At 44.0% G+C, this 17551-nt stretch overlaps 1 protein-coding gene across 2 annotated transcripts in view; it reads left to right on the top strand.

Annotated features, from left to right (window-relative positions):
* Positions 1-17551, top strand: part of EDAR (ectodysplasin A receptor) — a 73203-nt gene that overhangs the window by 33055 nt on the left and 22597 nt on the right. For both annotated transcript variants that reach the window (XM_074535901.1, XM_074535900.1), the window contains exons 2-4: positions 14611-14679; positions 15383-15505; positions 16593-16774. In XM_074535901.1, coding sequence (XP_074392002.1) covers positions 14629-14679; positions 15383-15505; positions 16593-16774 — 356 coding nt within the window. In that variant the 5' untranslated portion in view covers positions 14611-14628. The remainder of the gene's footprint in view (positions 1-14610; positions 14680-15382; positions 15506-16592; positions 16775-17551) is intronic.

Here is a 17551-nt window from a genome sequence, read left to right as displayed (position 1 = left end):
GGTGGGTAAGAAAAACAGCAGCAGCTCCAAGTGAATGAAGAGAGATATGCAGATGAGACATGCAGAGAAGCTGCCTAACAGCAGGAATGGGAAAGCAGTGGAATAAAGAGATGAAGGAAAACTGTGTAGTCTCTGTCACTGGAGGTTCCCAAGATGCAGTTAGATAAAAAGTTTTTTGGTGTGGCAGAGAATGATTCTCTTAGTATGAATCAGAAGGGTGACTTCTCTGAGTGTGAATCAGAAGATAATTTCTTGAGGTCCCATCTTGTCCTGGTGTTTTTTTGACAACTGAATAATTTGATAACTTTTATATAAAATAAGCACTTATCACTGAAAAGAAAAACATCTTTTTTCTTTTTCTGACAGGATGCACTTTAATGTACTAATACAATGAATTATCAAAGGTCTGTATAATTCTCTGCAGAATCTGATGGCATTATGGTCTGGTCTTTTTGGGTGTGCCTTGGAGGTACATATAAAGAAAGTACAGCTGAGAAGATGCAAGAATTTTGTTTTAATTAGGTTAATTCAATGTAGTTCCAAGATTTGTTTCAGTGTAAACTTTATTCTATTAATGTTACTTCATCATCAAAATTGCTGAAAAAAGCCGGAGATGAAGTATAGGAAAAACATCCATTCTGGCCTTGGAAAAGGAATTTTTATGTTAAAATACTTGGCCACAAATATCGCACACACAGACACAAACTACAAAGCTGTCAGTTGTGATAGAAATGAAATATAGGGAGAATTAATTTCTTCCATGTTTAGTAATAAACTGCATGAAGGCCATACGATGGAGATGCAATATGCACACCAGTAAGCATCTATGGTCCAAGTTTTCCAATAAAGATCCATAAGAACTGAAGAAGTGTTTGCAGTATCATCTGAATTGCAGGCAACTGTAATCCAAGGAGACCCTTCAGCCTCCCATTGCTGCAATTACAGTGAATTCTTAAGTGCCAGGACAGTAAAAAAAGCATTTAAATCTACAGCTGTAAGCTATTCTTCTTCTTTCTTATAATCCTGATAAATATGAATTATCCATTAATTGCCAAAATTATTTTTAATCTTCTTAGAATTATCTTAGCTAGTTTTATCCAGCTCTGCTTTCTGCCTTGCACTGCTGTGCTATCCACAAGCTGAGTGGAGTGACATACCTCCAGCCAGACATGTAGCATTTCTCCTCCACCAGGGACCTACTGCTCTGCTTCCAAAGAGCCCATCTCTCCCTCCCTGGCACATCCCACTTCACCCCTCATCCTAACATAGCCCTACTGCAGCTGCTAAGCTGTGTGGGACCTAGTCAGGCCATTTCTCTGAGTGCCTCCTCAGCCCTTTCTCTCTTCCTTGTGAAGTCCCAGTGTGATCCACCAGCCTGTGGTGAGGCCAATCTGTTCTCGGCTGCAAGGCTCACCAACAAAGCTGTTCATGGCATGTCCAGCCCTGAAAAAGAAAACAAAGCAAAGCAAAGCAAAACAAAGCAAAACAAAACAAAACTCACAAAGCCCAGTGAGAACCTCCTCCTCCACAAGCTCCAAACATCCAGGGACTGATGAGTAAGCACAAACTTCCAGCAAGTTCTGCCTCTTCCTAGCCTAGAGGGATGCTAAATAGCTCTAACACTTCTGCCCCAGTCTGCTCTGAAACCTGTTAAAATATACCCAAAGGGAAATAAGAACAGTGACTGGGATTAGTGCAAGTCATCCAACACAGGTATAATCCTGGTGCAGGTATCAGAATCTTTAAGGTTGGAAAATACCTCGAAGAGCAGAGCCCCACTACTAGCTCAGCACTGCTGAGTCCACCACTAAACCATGTCCCCAGCTGCCATATCCACATGATTTTTTATCACTTCAAGGGATGGTGACTTCCCTGGACAGCCTGTTCCAATGCTTGACCACCCTTTCAGTGAATAATTTTTTCATAATATACAATCTAAACTTCCCTGGGTGCAATATGAAACCATTTCTTCTTCTGTTGCTTATCACTTGGGAGAAGAAAGAGACCTCCAAATGCCTACAGGCTCCTTTCAGGTGGTTGTAGGTCCCTTCTGAGCCTCCTCTTCTCCAGGCTAAACACCCTCAGCTCCCTCAGCTGCTCCTCATCAGGTTTGTGCTTCAGATCACTGCTCATTTAGCAGCTTCATTGCCCTTCTTTGGACACACTTCAGCACCTCAATGTGCTTTTTGTAGTGAGGGGTGGATATGTTACATTTCTTTACCACCTGAAACAGGACACAGGGAAAGCACCCAACTCCCCTCAGCCATGCAACTGCAAAACCATTATGAGGACCCCCGTGAGAGCAGGTTAAGGCCCCAGTGAGAGGGTGTCTGAGTTACAGAAAGCACATATCTCTCCCAGGGACATGTCCTGGGCAGTCCCAGGCTGCCTGCCAGCTCAGGCTCCTCTGAGCTAACCGGTTCCTCCACGAGCACTGCTCAGGGCGAGGGCTTCACTTGGAAAGGCAGGTCCTGCCCAAGTGCCTTCTTTCCCACCATGTAATTCCTGTGTTTCACACCTATGGTAGCTGCTCTGTGTATATGTATCCCTCAATTTCCAGCCCCTGGGCTCAGGCCAGAATACCTATATGTCTTCCTTCAGGTTGGTGTGTAACTAAGTTTTGTCCTACTGGCTAATTCATGGCTCCAATTCTTGTCACCATCCCTAGGCACTTGGCACAGCACAGTGGAGCCCTGCTGAGGAAATGTGAGTGTCTCTCTGTGCTGCCATGGGCCAGATATCCCAGCTTTCTGTCAAGCTGTCTTCTACCATGCCTGCAAAAGTTTGAGCCTCATCACAAGGCTAGTTTAAGGTTCATCCTCTTCCCCTCCCACTGCCCAGCACGGGATGGCTCCAGTTCTGCTTTGTGAAGAAGCCTCAGCAACCCAGTCCATTCCATCACGCTGTGATTGCTCCCAAGCCTGGAGGCCCTATGCACTCTGATTACCCCCAGACCGGGAGGCCCCATTCCATTTTCCAGAGTCATGTAACCCAAACTCCACCAGGCAACTGGCTGTGGAGCAGCCAGCAGACAGAACCCCACCAAGGGCCACTGCAGCCTGTGCTCTGCTGCCTTCCAGTTATCCCACATTTCCCATTCCTGTTTCTACCCCTGGCACCCTTCTCTCCAGTGCAGGCTCCTGGTCTGGACAGCAGCACTCCATGCCAAGACTTTTCCCCTGGTTTCTGCTTCTGCCCAGCTTCATCCCTCCTCCCCAGCTGCCCTCCAGTCTTCATTTCTCTTCTAACCAGAGAGCACAGAGCGCCGTCCCACCCAAACCCTGGTATAGAGGTGTGGCAGCACCCTGTGGGGTTTAACTCCTAGGCAGAGCACAGGATAATTAAGGGGCCAGATGGATTCCTCCCACAGTTTGGCGGCCCTGGGAGAGCTGGGATGTGCATACATTACCCTGCAGTCCTGCACACGGCGTTCTGACACCACACAGTTCCTGGTTTCATGCTGTTCCAGGCAGCCTCTGATGGATACAGGTCTGCAGCGTGCACACAGGACCTTTGCCATGTCAAAATGCCTGCAAGCAGCAACCACCCATGTTGGCAGGCTATTAGGTTTCTATGGAATTTTGACAAGTCTCCAGAGGAAGATCAAACCATCTCAAATCTCCTGAGGGGCTAAGAATTAAAAAAAAAAAAAAAAAATCCCACACCAAACTGATTTCACATTTCAGGATTCCCTGCAGCTTTGTAGCTAATTTAGAATCTGTTGATCCTGGTGCCAATACATAGTTTAAACTATCTCTGTACTCAGACTTGGTTCCATCCTCAGGTTAGCATTGGTTGTTTAGCTAGCAAGTCAGTAATCTAACAGCACATATAGGAGAGATATTTGTGCATTTTTTTTCCATTAAGCAGAATGTCTCATGTTAGCTAAACATTTCTCTGGAAATCTTGCTTTCTCAAAAGCAGGTGAGTGCATTATTAATATATGTGCTAATGCACTGCCCCCCAGTGGAGCTGGAATCCTATTCAGGAGACTGAGCTTTGCCAACTTTCACTTGTGAAGTGTGTAAAGAGAACACTCCTGGGACATATGGTAAAACTTTAAATTAACTATTGGTGGGGCAGTATTAAATCTATTCAAATGTTTTTTTATGGGGAGGATGATTCACATCTGATTTTAAATGTGCAGTACAATTAGTGCTGTCCCTGCATTTCTCCTTTCTCAGCAAGTATTGCAGTTACAGGCAACAGAAGGTATTCAGCTATTTGTGGGTGATGCTTCACATTCCTGAGATTCTAAGAGGAGCTATAGGAAGTTATCATTTTTAGAGAATAGCCAAGTCTAAAATGTCTTAGGGCTGATGAGGTATTATACACAACTATTAAAGCAGCTGTCAGGACCTGTATTAATTCAAAACAACCTCCCTCAGCATCTGGTAGGAAAATGTGTCACTTTCTGGTAGGTAACAGAAATACTGATCATACCGGATGTTTCTGGAGATAACTTTAAATACTCCCACTGGCTCCTTGTCTTCCATACATCTTAGGACTGTCATTGCATCACAGAAGTCCCTTTCCTATCCTCATTTAGTTTTTCCTGCAGCAACACAAAATATTATAAAACCTGAGGTTATTATAAAACCTGACTCATGACATGCCCAAAGACTCTCATCAAAAAGTATCTTTACATGACTGTAAATTTTTAAACATAAAACTAAACATGTAGATGATAAAAATCAAGACCATGACACTCATGGTCTTTAAGACTATGTCACTCACTGTTGTGTCAGTTATTCTTAGGTGTCATCCTCTTCATGTTTTCCACAGTGCTCTGCCATATTTTCATCATATTACCTCTGTGTCAGGACAGGGTAGTGCTTCTGAAACTGCATCTCCATGTTTTCTTGGTCCCATGTTACTGGAATGGGATGAGGCAGTAGATGTGCTTATGAGTGATAAAAATATCTTTTCAGCAGCTTAGTTGGGTTGTAGCACCATAAAAGGCATGTGTATCAGCTAAATGGACAATTAATGAAGTGAGGAGAAGAGGAAATATAAAGCTGATTTGAAATACAGTGTATTTGAAGAGAATATGTAGGCTAGGGTTAGTAGTACCCAAGCCAGAGGCAGTGAGCAGCTCTCCCCAGGTGACTGGGGCAGGGAGTCACAGACACCTGGCAGTGCACAAAGGGAAACCTCACCTGGCACAGCACTAGCAGCTGGCGTGTGGCTTCCTTTCTGCAGATACATTTTCTGAACACTACACAGGCTTGCCTTCCAGGCCGTTAGTTTGCCAGCCTGAGCCCCCCACTTCTCCTGTGCTTTCTGGAGTGCTTGCTGTCAGCTCAACAGGTGGCAAAGCTTACCTTCATACATTGCAGTGTGGCCTGCAGTGTGTGCAATGGTTTCCAGTTACCTCAGTTCCCAGGCCACAGGTATCAAGGCTGAGGCACCAGTGGGACCCATGGAAGGCAGACCCACACCTGCCCTGACAGGAGGCTTGCTCAGCTACCTGCAGCAAGCAGCCCCTGGACACTTCTGGCCCCTTCTTCCAAGATGGGCACTCGTAGTCTATTCACTCACCTGTAAAATCACAGTAGAGACATTGCACAAATTAAATGTGCAATATGTCCTTGGGAGGTAGTACTTGGCTCCTAAGTTCCCCTTGACAGGAAGCTTTAATTCCTAATAAAGAGGGTACCATGTAATCCTTGGACTTTGCTATTGACACTCAAATGCATACAGAACATAAGACCGGTCCTACAGGTCACATCAAAAGAGGAACCACTGAATTTAAGACTCCTGCCTGGTCCCTCAAAACCAGTCTTATTTAAGTGAGTGTATTAAGCTGCTGTACAAGCTAGCTGAGTGTGCCATGCAGGAAAGCAATAGCTGCTCGCAAACAGGCGGGTGCTGTCACAAGGCTGCTGCTTCATAGGAAGGAGGTCAAGTGGGTACTTCCACCAGCTGACACTTTTGCGGCAAGGAGGTGGTGTCTCAAATTGTTCCTGAGTTGTGTGATGGTGGTGTTGGAAGAATAGGCATGGAGAGATAGGTGATGTCTTTTATTAGGCACACTGACATACCTTGTAAAAAACATTTCAAGCCTAGTTCGTTCATTGGTTCCAGAAAGCACCAGTAAAATCCATGCTAACTGCAAGGCACAAGCAAGAATTCTTGGATCAATCTTGTTATGCTAATGAATCCATCCACATGAGAGAAAAAGGTGGTTAACACCTGTGGAGCATGGGGGGTGTTCCCTGGGAACAAAGTGACAGGCTGTGAGCTCCTGAAGAGAGGAGAAAAAAGGAGAAGGGGAGGAGAAAACAAAAAAAAAGTTATTAGCACCTGTGTTGTATTTTTAAATATATTATTACATTTCTGGTATTTTGTAATTAACCCGAGTTAATTGTGAGCTCTTGGTTTGCATATTTCAGCCCAGAGGATAACCAGTTTTAAAGCCAGCTTGCTACCTTGAAAGGCTCAGCTTGACATAGCCTACTAATGGGTTTATCAGATAAGGTACCACTAGGCTTAATGCACTCCTTAATTAGGAATGTAAACACCTTCATTAAAAAAGAAATGAGGGCCTCAGAGAAATTATGAAGAGATTTTATGATTATCGACTCGAAAGAGAAAGTATTCCAACAGAGAAACCCATTTTTCCCTCCTCTAGGAGCAAAGGCGGCATACTTTGTAATTGCAACCCTACCAAGCATGTTGAGCATGAGATGCCACTGCACTAGGACATTCCTGGAGTTTTGGGACATCCTGGCTGAAGAGAGATGTGAAGGCCAGTCAGTCTCTCTGAAGGCATGTGTGTATAAATAGATGTGTTTGTGTACACACTCATGCCTGTAAACATGTGATTCCTGTAGGCATGTCCATGAGATGGGCTGGAACTTCAGCTCTCCTTAGCCAAGGTGGTGGTTGCTCCCTCTCCTGCCTGTGCATGTGGTGCTTGGCACGAAGAGCAGCCTCCGCAGGCCGGAGCTCGCCAGTACCCACAGACAGGGGGTTTGGCTGCTCAGGGTGTTCCTCTGCCCAGCTCTGGCACCGGGAGCTGTGCTTCAGCCTCTGTGCCCCTTCCCCTGGCTGAAGCCCCGGGGGAGCCTTGCCCATGGCATGGGTGGGTGGATGGGGCACACGGGGCTGCTCCCACGGGCCGTGCCCTGCCGGGCCCCGGGGCTGGCTGGTGCTGCAGGCCCGGCCGTGCCCTGCAGCCGCCGCTCCCGCGGGCACCGCACGGCGCCTGCTCGCTGTGTGGGCCCCGCTCCCAGCGGAGAGCTGCCCCTCCTCTGCTCTCTCTGCTGCTCTTCCCAACAATGGTGGCCCGGCAGCTCGGGATGAAGCTTTGAATTTAAATGCAGCCAGCCTTTAGTTTACAAAAATAATAAGTCCCCTTCAAACACAGTTATGTAAAAAGTAGAATAATAAAAAACTTAATGTTTGTTGGCAGCATACGTATCCCTTTGTCTATAAGACAGAGGCCCATTGACAAACAAGAGGCTTTTCTGGGACTCTAATATCAAGTACCAAAATATACATGGCCACGACATGATACTGCCTCCATTACCTTTGCCAAACAGTGAAGCTGCTGCACCAGTGTTTAATGCACTTGTACAAGGGAGGAGAATCCGTGGCCAGGACCCTCCCGATAACACCCTGCCCCACGCAGGCACCGGCTCTGCAGTACCTCCAGAGGCACCACCATGCCGTGCTGCATCTCCCTCCCGCTGCACCCCAGCTGCTGTTCTCTGTGCCTGTCACATGCAGTAATTCAGATGTTTTCATGTAAACCATGGAAAAACCAGAACTGTGTGTTGATCTCTCTGACAATATTTGGCTTTTAGTTAAGAAATGCAAATGTACTGTGGAGCGGAGAACAGACATCATTTGTTGAATGGTCACCATGGGACTTTTATTCTCTTTACAATTTCAATAAATTTTGTCAATGGTCACTGCAGGATTTCACCTCAGTTCCTTCGTGTGAAGTATTTCTAAATTACAACCATTATTGTATTAAATTATAATGCAATAATAAATACAATAATCAACCATTATTGTATTTAAAGAACGACACTGTCTGCACTATGCTAACAATCATCTGCTTCCCAAATATTATGATCTTTAAAGGTAATCAGCAGCTCCCAGGAACAAACCATGAGAAATGGAAGCAAAGTGTGATCTCAAATCCTTATTGGTCCTAATAATGAAAAACAAGACACAGGCTGTTCTTACTTTGTTACTTGTCATCTAGAAAAGAAAAGCACAGCAAAAAGGAAAAGGTGTTAGAAAAGCAAAATCATTGCTTTGGTAGTTTGTACTTTCCTAATAAGCTTTTAATTTTCTGCTCCAAATGGAAAGCAATACTTGTCTCAGGAGAGCTTCTGAATTTAAATTGTTTCTGTATCAGCAGTTTTACCTTGCCCCTTGCAGCAAAATTCCAAAAACAAGTTTCCTGTCCCTTGGGTAGGAGTAGAGGGGGAAACTTCTTAGGAAATGGTGATAAAGAGAGCATTGAGCAGATGTGGCACTGAGACAATCCGGTGAATGACTGTGTTGTTGCTCATTAATTTTCATCTTAGAAGTATTAGGCTGGGAAGTCTAGCATGTTCACTTACAATTTTTCGTGGTGATGTAAGATCCTTCCTCCCACTATTTCCATGGAAAACTCAGATGCCCTCTGGCAGCCCTGAGCTGGCAGCAGGGTGAGCTCACCTGGGTGGTGGAGCAGGAGATCTGCTGGGGAGGAGGGGGTGCAGCCCTAATGTGCCCCCAGCACCACCACCTTTGCCAGTGCTTCTCAAAAGAAACGCCTAAGCCCTCTGAAAACAAATACCTAAGCAAGGAAACCAGAAGGAATAATATGACTGTTGTAGCACTTTCTGGAAGACATTAGGAGGAGCTGAAAATAATCAGAAAGTCTTCTTGGAAATCACCTTAGAAAAACAAGCAGAGGTGGAAAGCAAGCCTGTACCACTGAGGAGAATCCTTCTTGGGGACTGGCCAAAGCATTCAAGATTTTTTCCCCTGTATTATATATATGTGTGTGTGTGTGTGTATGTATGTAGGAAATAAAAGGTTTCTGGGGCTTTTTACCTAACTATGCAGCAGGACACATCACAGATTTATTGATTTATTTATTTAATTTTTTAAATTTATTTATTTATAGTCAAACACCCCATAAGAAAGCAAAAGAGCCTATGTAACTTTTCCTAAAATCAGGGCAGCCTTTTGACTGGGAGAGATGCAAATCCCTGCTCACAATTTGCCCTAATATTTTCCTGTTTTTATAAAGAAAATATTGTTGAATGGTCACCATGGGACTTTTCTTCTGTTTACAATTTCTGTAAATTCTGTAACCAGCTGCAGTAGCCTCCATGGCAGGAGGTCATGAATGCCTTTTCCCTTTAGTATCACTTCCCCACCTAAACACCAGTCTGTTAGCATGAACATCACTGATGAGGATATGTTGTGGTGGCAGGTTGCAAGATTCATTAATTGCCATTTTCCTGCCCAAAAAACCAATCCTATGCTCAGTCCCCTCTCACATCCCCAAGTGGCTTGGAGCAGCACAGAGAGGAGTTGCCTGTGAGCCATGTGCCCTGAGTGGACTTTGGAGTGGGATTGTGTTCCTCCAGCAGCCTGGCAGGGTTAGCTTTTGAAGGGATGGCATCCAATGTAAAACCAATGCCAGCCCAGGGGAGAGGCTGGATCAGGGCTGTGCCAGCAGCAAGGGGGCTGAGGCCCAGCTGGCTCGGTACCAGCCAACAGTGTGTGCGCTATGGCAAACCCCAGGCTCCTCTCAGATCTTGTTAATGCCCCCTTTCTGCACAAATGTGTGCCAGTCGTGCAAAGTGTGTTAGAAAAGCCTTTCCTTCTTTCCTGCTTTTGCTTTGTTCCTGCATGGTAGCCTCTTTTTCCCCCAAAGAATGTTTCATAAAGTCGATGGGCCGCCTACCTGAGAGCTGACACGTCTTTACGTATGGTGAAAAAACGGGTTCAAGTATCAACTTCCAGACGTGGTTTCCAAATAGGCAACCCTGTAGGAGATGGATGGCTTTTCATTAGGTTTGATTGTCCCCAGGTCCTCAAAACACAGTGCCCCCATTAACAAATTAAAGAATCTTTTGTCTCCTCTTGTCAATACTGTTCCCACTGGAAAAAGTATTGTTTCTGTGCTCGATTAATCAATTATTTTTTTGACAGGGTGTCCAGATCACAGGGCAATTAAAGTTTTATGTGTAGCTCGGGCTGTTCTCACTGCCTTTTGATGTTTCGGGTGAAAAGGGAGAATAGAGATGTATCATTTTAGCACTTTTTACATCTCTCTGAAGAAATTCTTAAGGTATTTGCAAGGTCAAAGTGATAAAGAAACAGTGGGAAACAGTACAGTTGGTGTTGGCCTATGAATGTAATAATGTTCCGTACAATATTTTTTCACAACAATGCAAACTGTAATTAAGGCTGCAAAATAGTTTTCTTCCATCATCTCTGTGTTTCCATTTACTTTTAATTCGCTGAGTTTATTCTGTCCCTGAGCATGCAGTGCCATCATTGTCATTCAGTGATGGGCTTCCCTCCTGAAAGCAAAATTCAGACTGCATCTTTTCTCAGAAGTCTGGAGCCAGGCTGAACTCTGCTGCTGAACTCTGAAGCCTGTGAGGCCCTGCAGTGAGGATTATATGCTTATCTCAGTTAAGAAGGATTTAGCACCATCAGGAGCATACAGAGATTATCTACTGAGCTCATGCAAAAAACTGTGATACTGTGGAAGAGGTGGTTTGTGAGGTTCTTCCCATAAATCCTGGGAACTCAGGACAAGTGCTGGGTTTGCTGGTGGCCCTGTGAAGGACATGAAATGTGCCCACTTCTATTTCTATGCAAGCCTTTGTCTCGCATTCTGCTGTTGTTACCTGGGGTCTTGGATGTGGATTAATGATTGATACCAATTTGCCAGCTACTTAGGGATTACATTCCTAGCCACTGATAACCAAACTGCTGCTTAGGAAACCCCAGAAAAGAAATGTGCATAGGCCTATTGGAATTGGCAAAGTTGTTTGAGACAGTGGTTGTGCCTTTCCCTCTCACAAGGTTGTTTTCTGTCGTTGAAGTATATCTATGTCAATGATGAAATGAAGGAAATACAGAGATATGAAAAAGCCCCCGTTTGTCTACATGAGAAACATTCCTGTGCTTCAGCCCATGTGTTTGTTTTCTTCCTTTTTTCAACTGTATTTTAAAAACCAAAAACGTCTGTGATAGAAAATTATTTTTCCACTGTATTACTTACTGAAGCCAGAGAATTAGAAGAACATGTAAGATCATCCATTGAAAGTTGTGAGCTTTGGCTTAGTCCACCAGCTGTGGTAACCTCATTGTTTGCACATTTCATATATTCATTCTGATTATAATTATGGATGCTGTAAATAAATCATGGCAGTGCTACCTAATTATCTAAGTAAATTATCAAATTTGAAGGCTAACTACAATGAATGATGCTTTTTCGTTGTTTAGACAGCATGTACTAAACATTTTCTACCTGGTGGTTTACTTATTTAATTACTTATTTACTTATTTATTTGCACCTACCAGTTCTTGATAGGAAACCACAAGGACTGTGGGGAAGGATTTTTGGTCTGAGAGGAGAAATATTTGAGTAATAGGGTCCCAGTCATCTCTTTTTTCTGTTCCCCAACTTTCTGCCTTGCATCTACAGGAAAACAGCTGAGACAGGGAGTCTGTAGCATTTCTTGCTGTGGTTGCCACTGGGAAAATAGTCTTCCTTTTCCTGTCATCTCACAGATATATTCTTACCAGCTATTAACGAATATGCCCAAAAGACAAATATAGCTGTAATTAGCAACCCCTGCTAGTCATGATGAGACTTGCTGTGTGTTGCACACCTGATCCACAAAGACACCATCTATGTTTTACACCTCCTCTCTGGAGACACCCACACGTCCCAAACAAAAACACAAATCAGGATCTCTGCAGGGCTTGGCAGACAAGCAGCCGGAGATCCCAAATTCCTTAGAAGCGATACCAAAGTGCCATCAAAAAATACACCTCCAGCTCCTTCCTGCTCACTTCTTCATTCCAGCCCACAGGAGAAATCCATTTGCTTCAGCTGAAGGAGAATACTTAATTAAGAACTAATTTATTTTAATGGTTAGGGGCCATAATGCCTGGTCACTCTTTTCCCTGCTTATTGGCAGAAGCTGGCTGGTTGAACGTGTCTTCGTAGGTGTCAGCTGGAAACAAGAGCAGTTTTGGCACTAGAAGACCCTTTGTTGTGTGGATGGGATTAATGAGTGACAGATAGCATGGTGCAGATACAACTTACCGTGCCTGAAAACTGACAGCAAGCCCAAGAGCAGCCTGGCATGTCTTGGTAGATACCTTCTGGTATATCCCCAGCTGAGTAACTACCTGTGGCCCTACTGCCAGAAACTTCATTCATCTCCCTCCCCCCACTCCCATGTTCACTCCAGTGTTATAAAATAAGTGTTTTGAGTTTTAACACCAAAGGAGGAGAACCCCCAACCAACCAAACAAATAAAACCAACGGAAACAACACAGCCAATTTATGGCAGTGTACTTGAATAGGAGGATGAATACCAAAATTTAACTTTTTTGATATTGCAATTTGTGGGAAAAGCCTTACCTGGAGTTCTAATCTAGCACTTTGAAATGGCTTTTTCCAGTTAAAAGAAGTATTTCCCATATGCTTGACACATTGCTGCATAAAATGAAGGAATGCGGGGGGGGGGGGGGAAGTATGTTTACATACAAAACATACCCCACATGCATATTTATATTAAGAGAGAGAAAAATATTTTATGTATATATGTATAATTTGACACTTTCAACATTTTATGTAAATAAATGCCAAATGAAGAAGACTGTATGGAACATTAGTGGGCTGTATTTCTTCATTTCCATTTTTCAAATCTGGCTATGATTGCATACAAGTAACTCAAACAGAGAACATCTGGGTGGCTTGAAAGCAACTGAAGCACGGTTTTGCTGTAAGATAGACTCTTACTGTAAAGTTACAGATTCAACATTTACTGCTGAAATTTTTGGTTTTGAGCAGCCTCAGACCAGATTTATAATAAATGTGATAATTAAGCAGTATCAGTGGGGCCTTAATAATATTAATATCTAAGGTCTAACAAACTCTTTTATAATTAGGGTACAGTTTAACATACATATGCATTAAGACAATATTCTTGGAACTTTTCCAGGCAACTGCACTGCCCCAGACTTATTCCAACTTCATGTTTGACACTTTATACAATGGAATTACTATTTTCCATCTCTTACCTCCAGATTTAGGATAATTTATCTCTGATTCTCTTTTGTTTCTAGGTTTCAAAGTGCAATTTCCTGCTCAAACGAATATACTTATGATTCAGGTTGTCCACCCACCCACCCGGTTGCCTGTCTCAGCTAGCCCAATTGCTGGAAGGAACATATAAAGCAAGTTCATAGCTTGATGCTGGAGTGATATAATCTTTGCTTAATCTACTTAGTGTTTAAAAATGTAAATGTTAGCAGCTATCTCAAATGAGAGCACTGCTCTCATGTAAGCTGTATGCTCAAATGTGGCACAAAGCAGTAATTGTACTCTTCTGGGAGGCTAAAAGTCTCCCAGCGTCTGAGACGAGGAAAATTGAAAGAGTACTTTACATCTGGTAGGAGCAAAATGTCGCAACTGTATCTCAAACACTTGCAATTTGGAGCTCTGAAACCCCCAGGGCATATTATGTGCTGTAACAATATAATTAAATAGGTTGTATCATGCTTAAAAAAAAACCAATTTGAGCGCCTTTTCCTGTCTCTGTTTTTCACCTAAGAAAGAAATCCAGTACTTGAACGTGGAACATTAGCTCTTATTCAAAATTAATAATTTTTAAAAACTAACTAAATAAGCACATGTGTTTGTAACATTGATTTCAGCCTTTCTTTTTCCCAACTGTTTCTATAGCTTTTCGAATATAAGGTTTGGCTCCTTCCTTGGGTTTAACTTCTTAAATTTGCAGTTTGCTTAACAAGACCAAAAAGCAGCTGATGCTTCCTAAAGAAGGGAAAGCAGCTCTGGGCTTTCTCAGGGCATCCACAGGAGCTGGCACGGAAAGTGCAGCCCTGGTGTCCTGACTGCCCACACTGCTTGCCATTGGTTCCCTCCCTGGCTCTGCTTTGGCTGCTCCGTATGGATCTTTCCCAGACAAACCTCATGCAGTGTGGTCAAGCACTAATTGGTGTGGCCACAGGCCAGGCTGCTTCATTTCAGTGGTCAGACACAGCCTTCCATTCCTCCATGGGAGGATTTCTCAGCAAGCCAAGAGGTGCCAGAATTCAGACTTGGTTCCTCATCTTTCACAGATTTTTGCAAATATGGCAAGACGGGATCACCTCCTGCCATTATCTGCTCAAAGAGAGGAAAGAGGTGTGCAGTAAGGAGGTGTGCTGTCTGTGTGTGTGCATGACTGCACGTGCACATCTTCCCCCTCTTTGTTTAGACCTCTGGGCATTGCTCCCATGTAACCTTTGTTCTGCTTATGAGCCCTTCTGTTCTTATTTTGGCAACACACACAAATATTTACTCATGTTCATAAACAATCACCAATTCTATCTTTTCAGGTAAAATATCAAGAGAGCATGGCTCACCTGAGTGAATGTAAATGGACTCACGTCTTCCCTTTCCTGATGGTAGGTATTTATGTGTGTACATGTCTCTCTAGTGTGCAAAGATAACAGGGCTCTGCCTGGGTTATTCATAACCACCTGTGAATTATGGCAGAGCCACACATGATGTGTGGTACTGAACCTCAATGCAGTGATTGTTTTCATTCCATAAAACACCTGAGAATGTGAAGTTTAAACCGTGGCTGCTAGGAAGCACGGAAAAGAAGGACCCAGGATGGAGCAGAGACAGAAAGTGCTGGAAGAGCACATTAACCTGGCTATCACATGAAGCCCAGCCCTATTGTGGTTGAGGCCTGAGGCAGTGCATTATCTCTGGTTGTTGTAGTTGTCCCTTGCAGTCACATTTATGAAGGCTCATTAGAGCTGGGAGTGATGAGGGTGTGAACTCCGGCATTTGCTTGCGTGGGAGAGCATGTGAGTTAACAGGTCGGGAACCATGGCCTTCAGTGTTTTAAGGAGTGGCAGTGCCAACGAGCATGAATGTCAGTCTCTGAGAAACTCTTGAAACCACCAGGTTGCTGAAACCTGCATCTGCTTCCATTTAAATAGTGTCACCCCTTCTGCTTCTGAGCTTTAGGCGTGTTTCACCCTGCAGTGCTGGCCCTGCTGCCTGTTGAACCACAGCAGATGTGCAAGGGGAGGGGGTGAGGCACGGAGGAGGATGGCAGTGGAAGTGACAGTGCTCTGGAATGCTCTCTGGTGACAGGTCTCCCTGGTGTACTCTGCCAGCGCCGAATACTCCAACTGCGGCGAGAACGAGTACTACAACCAGACCACGGGCATGTGCCACGACTGCCCCAAGTGCGAGCCGGGTGAAGAGCCCTACATGGTAATTTCAGCTTCTTCTGCTGCTATGGGGAGCGGGCCAAGCCCCACATGCAAAAAACCCAAATGCTTTGTTGTGTGGGAGTAATGGGTGGGAAAGGAAATGGAAGGCTGTGGACCCCCTAAGCAGGAGCACTCACACCTCCAAGTGTGCTGTGGGAGTGAGGGGTCTTGCACACACACCAGGAATCCATGTCCCAGAGCAGCCTGTTACAAGGGATACTGTAAAAATGGAAAGGTAGAAGTTCCATTCACAGTCTCTGCCAGTCTGTTCTCATCTCAGTAGTTATTTAGAATCTGATGCTGACATTCCAACACAGAGTGATAAATCGGTCAAGTCTGGTTTGCTTGCTGGTCCCTCACACTGACAAGTTAATTTTGCTCTCCTGCTAAGATATTTCGGCACTAGAGGAACTTGATTGTTTCTGCAATATTTTAAATCATGGTTCCTAAGTAACCATTTGATTTACAGCAGATAATTGTTGCCTATTTAAAAAAAAATAAATTACTGAAATCCTGTTTAGTTTTAATGGGATAAACATCCTATTGCAAGCATTTCACACAGTTGGTAGTCCCAAACAAATATGTTTGAATAACCAGTTTGGTTTAGTTTTATTTAATCTAAATGTAATGTTCAGCTGGGACATGTGAGTTCAGAGATTACAAAATCTCATGCAAACATTTCCTTTTGGGCTGCTCCCTCTGGGGTCTCCTGGCCTGAAACTGCTGATAGCCCTGCTGCAGCTGTCTTTCTCCTGCAGGAGTCTTCTCTACTCTTCCATTTTTAGCTCACTCTCTATCCAAGCAGCAGCTGAAATTCACTTCCACAATTTGCTGGACTATGATAGAAGTAGTTTGGGGGGGCCACTTACAAACAGGATAATTCTCTAGTGCCCCTTCTCCCTTTCCAGCACACAGCATGCTGCATCTTTATATCCCTGCATGGTCTTTTTAGGATAGACAATAACAGGCGAAATGACAGACTCCTCTCCTTTTGTGCTGCAAGGCCAATGGGGCAGGCTGTGAGCTTCTCTTTTGCTAGAAGTTGGTGTGTAGCACAAGACTGCTTTTGAGTGACTGTGTTGTTGCAGACATGTGGATATGGCACCAAAGATGAGGACTATGGCTGTATCCCCTGCCCTTCAGAGAAGTTTTCCAAAGGAGGGTACCAGATATGCCGACGGCACAAGGACTGCGAGGGATTTTTTCGAGCCACAGTCATGACACCTGGGGATCAGGAGAATGATGCAGAGTGTGGTCCCTGTCTCCCAGGGTAAGGAATTATCAACAGACCTTGGCTCTACCCAAGGCACTGGGAAGTACTTTTCTAATGTCGAAATCTCTGACAGCCTCTCCATGTCAAAGCTGACTGTAGGTACAATACTAGTAAATTATGCTTTTTCATCTCTGCTAAAACAATACATTTAAATGTTTTAAAAGCATTGGCGAGTTTAATAAACACAGTTAGGTCTGGAAGGGACCCTAAAGAAGAGGTTTTTAATCTTACTGAAATCTCACCATTTGTGACAACTAGAAAACTTTTTCCTCTTACTAGAAATGGAAAGGGAACAAACACAGCTGTGCAGTGCCGTTTTAAATACTCGAAGAAATCCAGCTTGGCCTCCAGCTGTAACTTCAGAGGGCCACCTTCTAAGTCCTGCTTACTACATATGAGCTGCATGACAGCACCTAAATACCCTGTAAGGTCCATGCTGGCACTACAGCATGTTTAGGGGCATAAAATATCTCCTCTCCAGATGTGAACAGTTGGCACATTTGTCAGTAGTTGACAGTATTAGCTAACATAGCTGTTCAGTGAGATTTACCAAGCCATTTTAGTCTCTCGGGTCCTTTCTACACAACAGAGTGGAGTCTGAGGAGCTGTTAATGTAGTGTGTGTGTAGGGCTGTTCAGAGTCAAAACAACTTTCAGGGCTGGCTGAAGGGGCTTAAAATAGGTGCTGTTTATCAAGTCCATCTTTGTAATGGTCTCTTACACTCAGTATAATTCTCATAATAATGGTGAGAAAGAAATTGCTACATTGGATATG

Source organism: Zonotrichia albicollis, chromosome 2, assembly GCF_047830755.1.
Source record: "Zonotrichia albicollis isolate bZonAlb1 chromosome 2, bZonAlb1.hap1, whole genome shotgun sequence".
Classification (NCBI taxonomy): Eukaryota; Metazoa; Chordata; class Aves; order Passeriformes; family Passerellidae; genus Zonotrichia; species Zonotrichia albicollis.
Note: the sequence above shows the minus strand (reverse complement) of the source record. Positions and strands in the feature narration are given on the sequence as shown.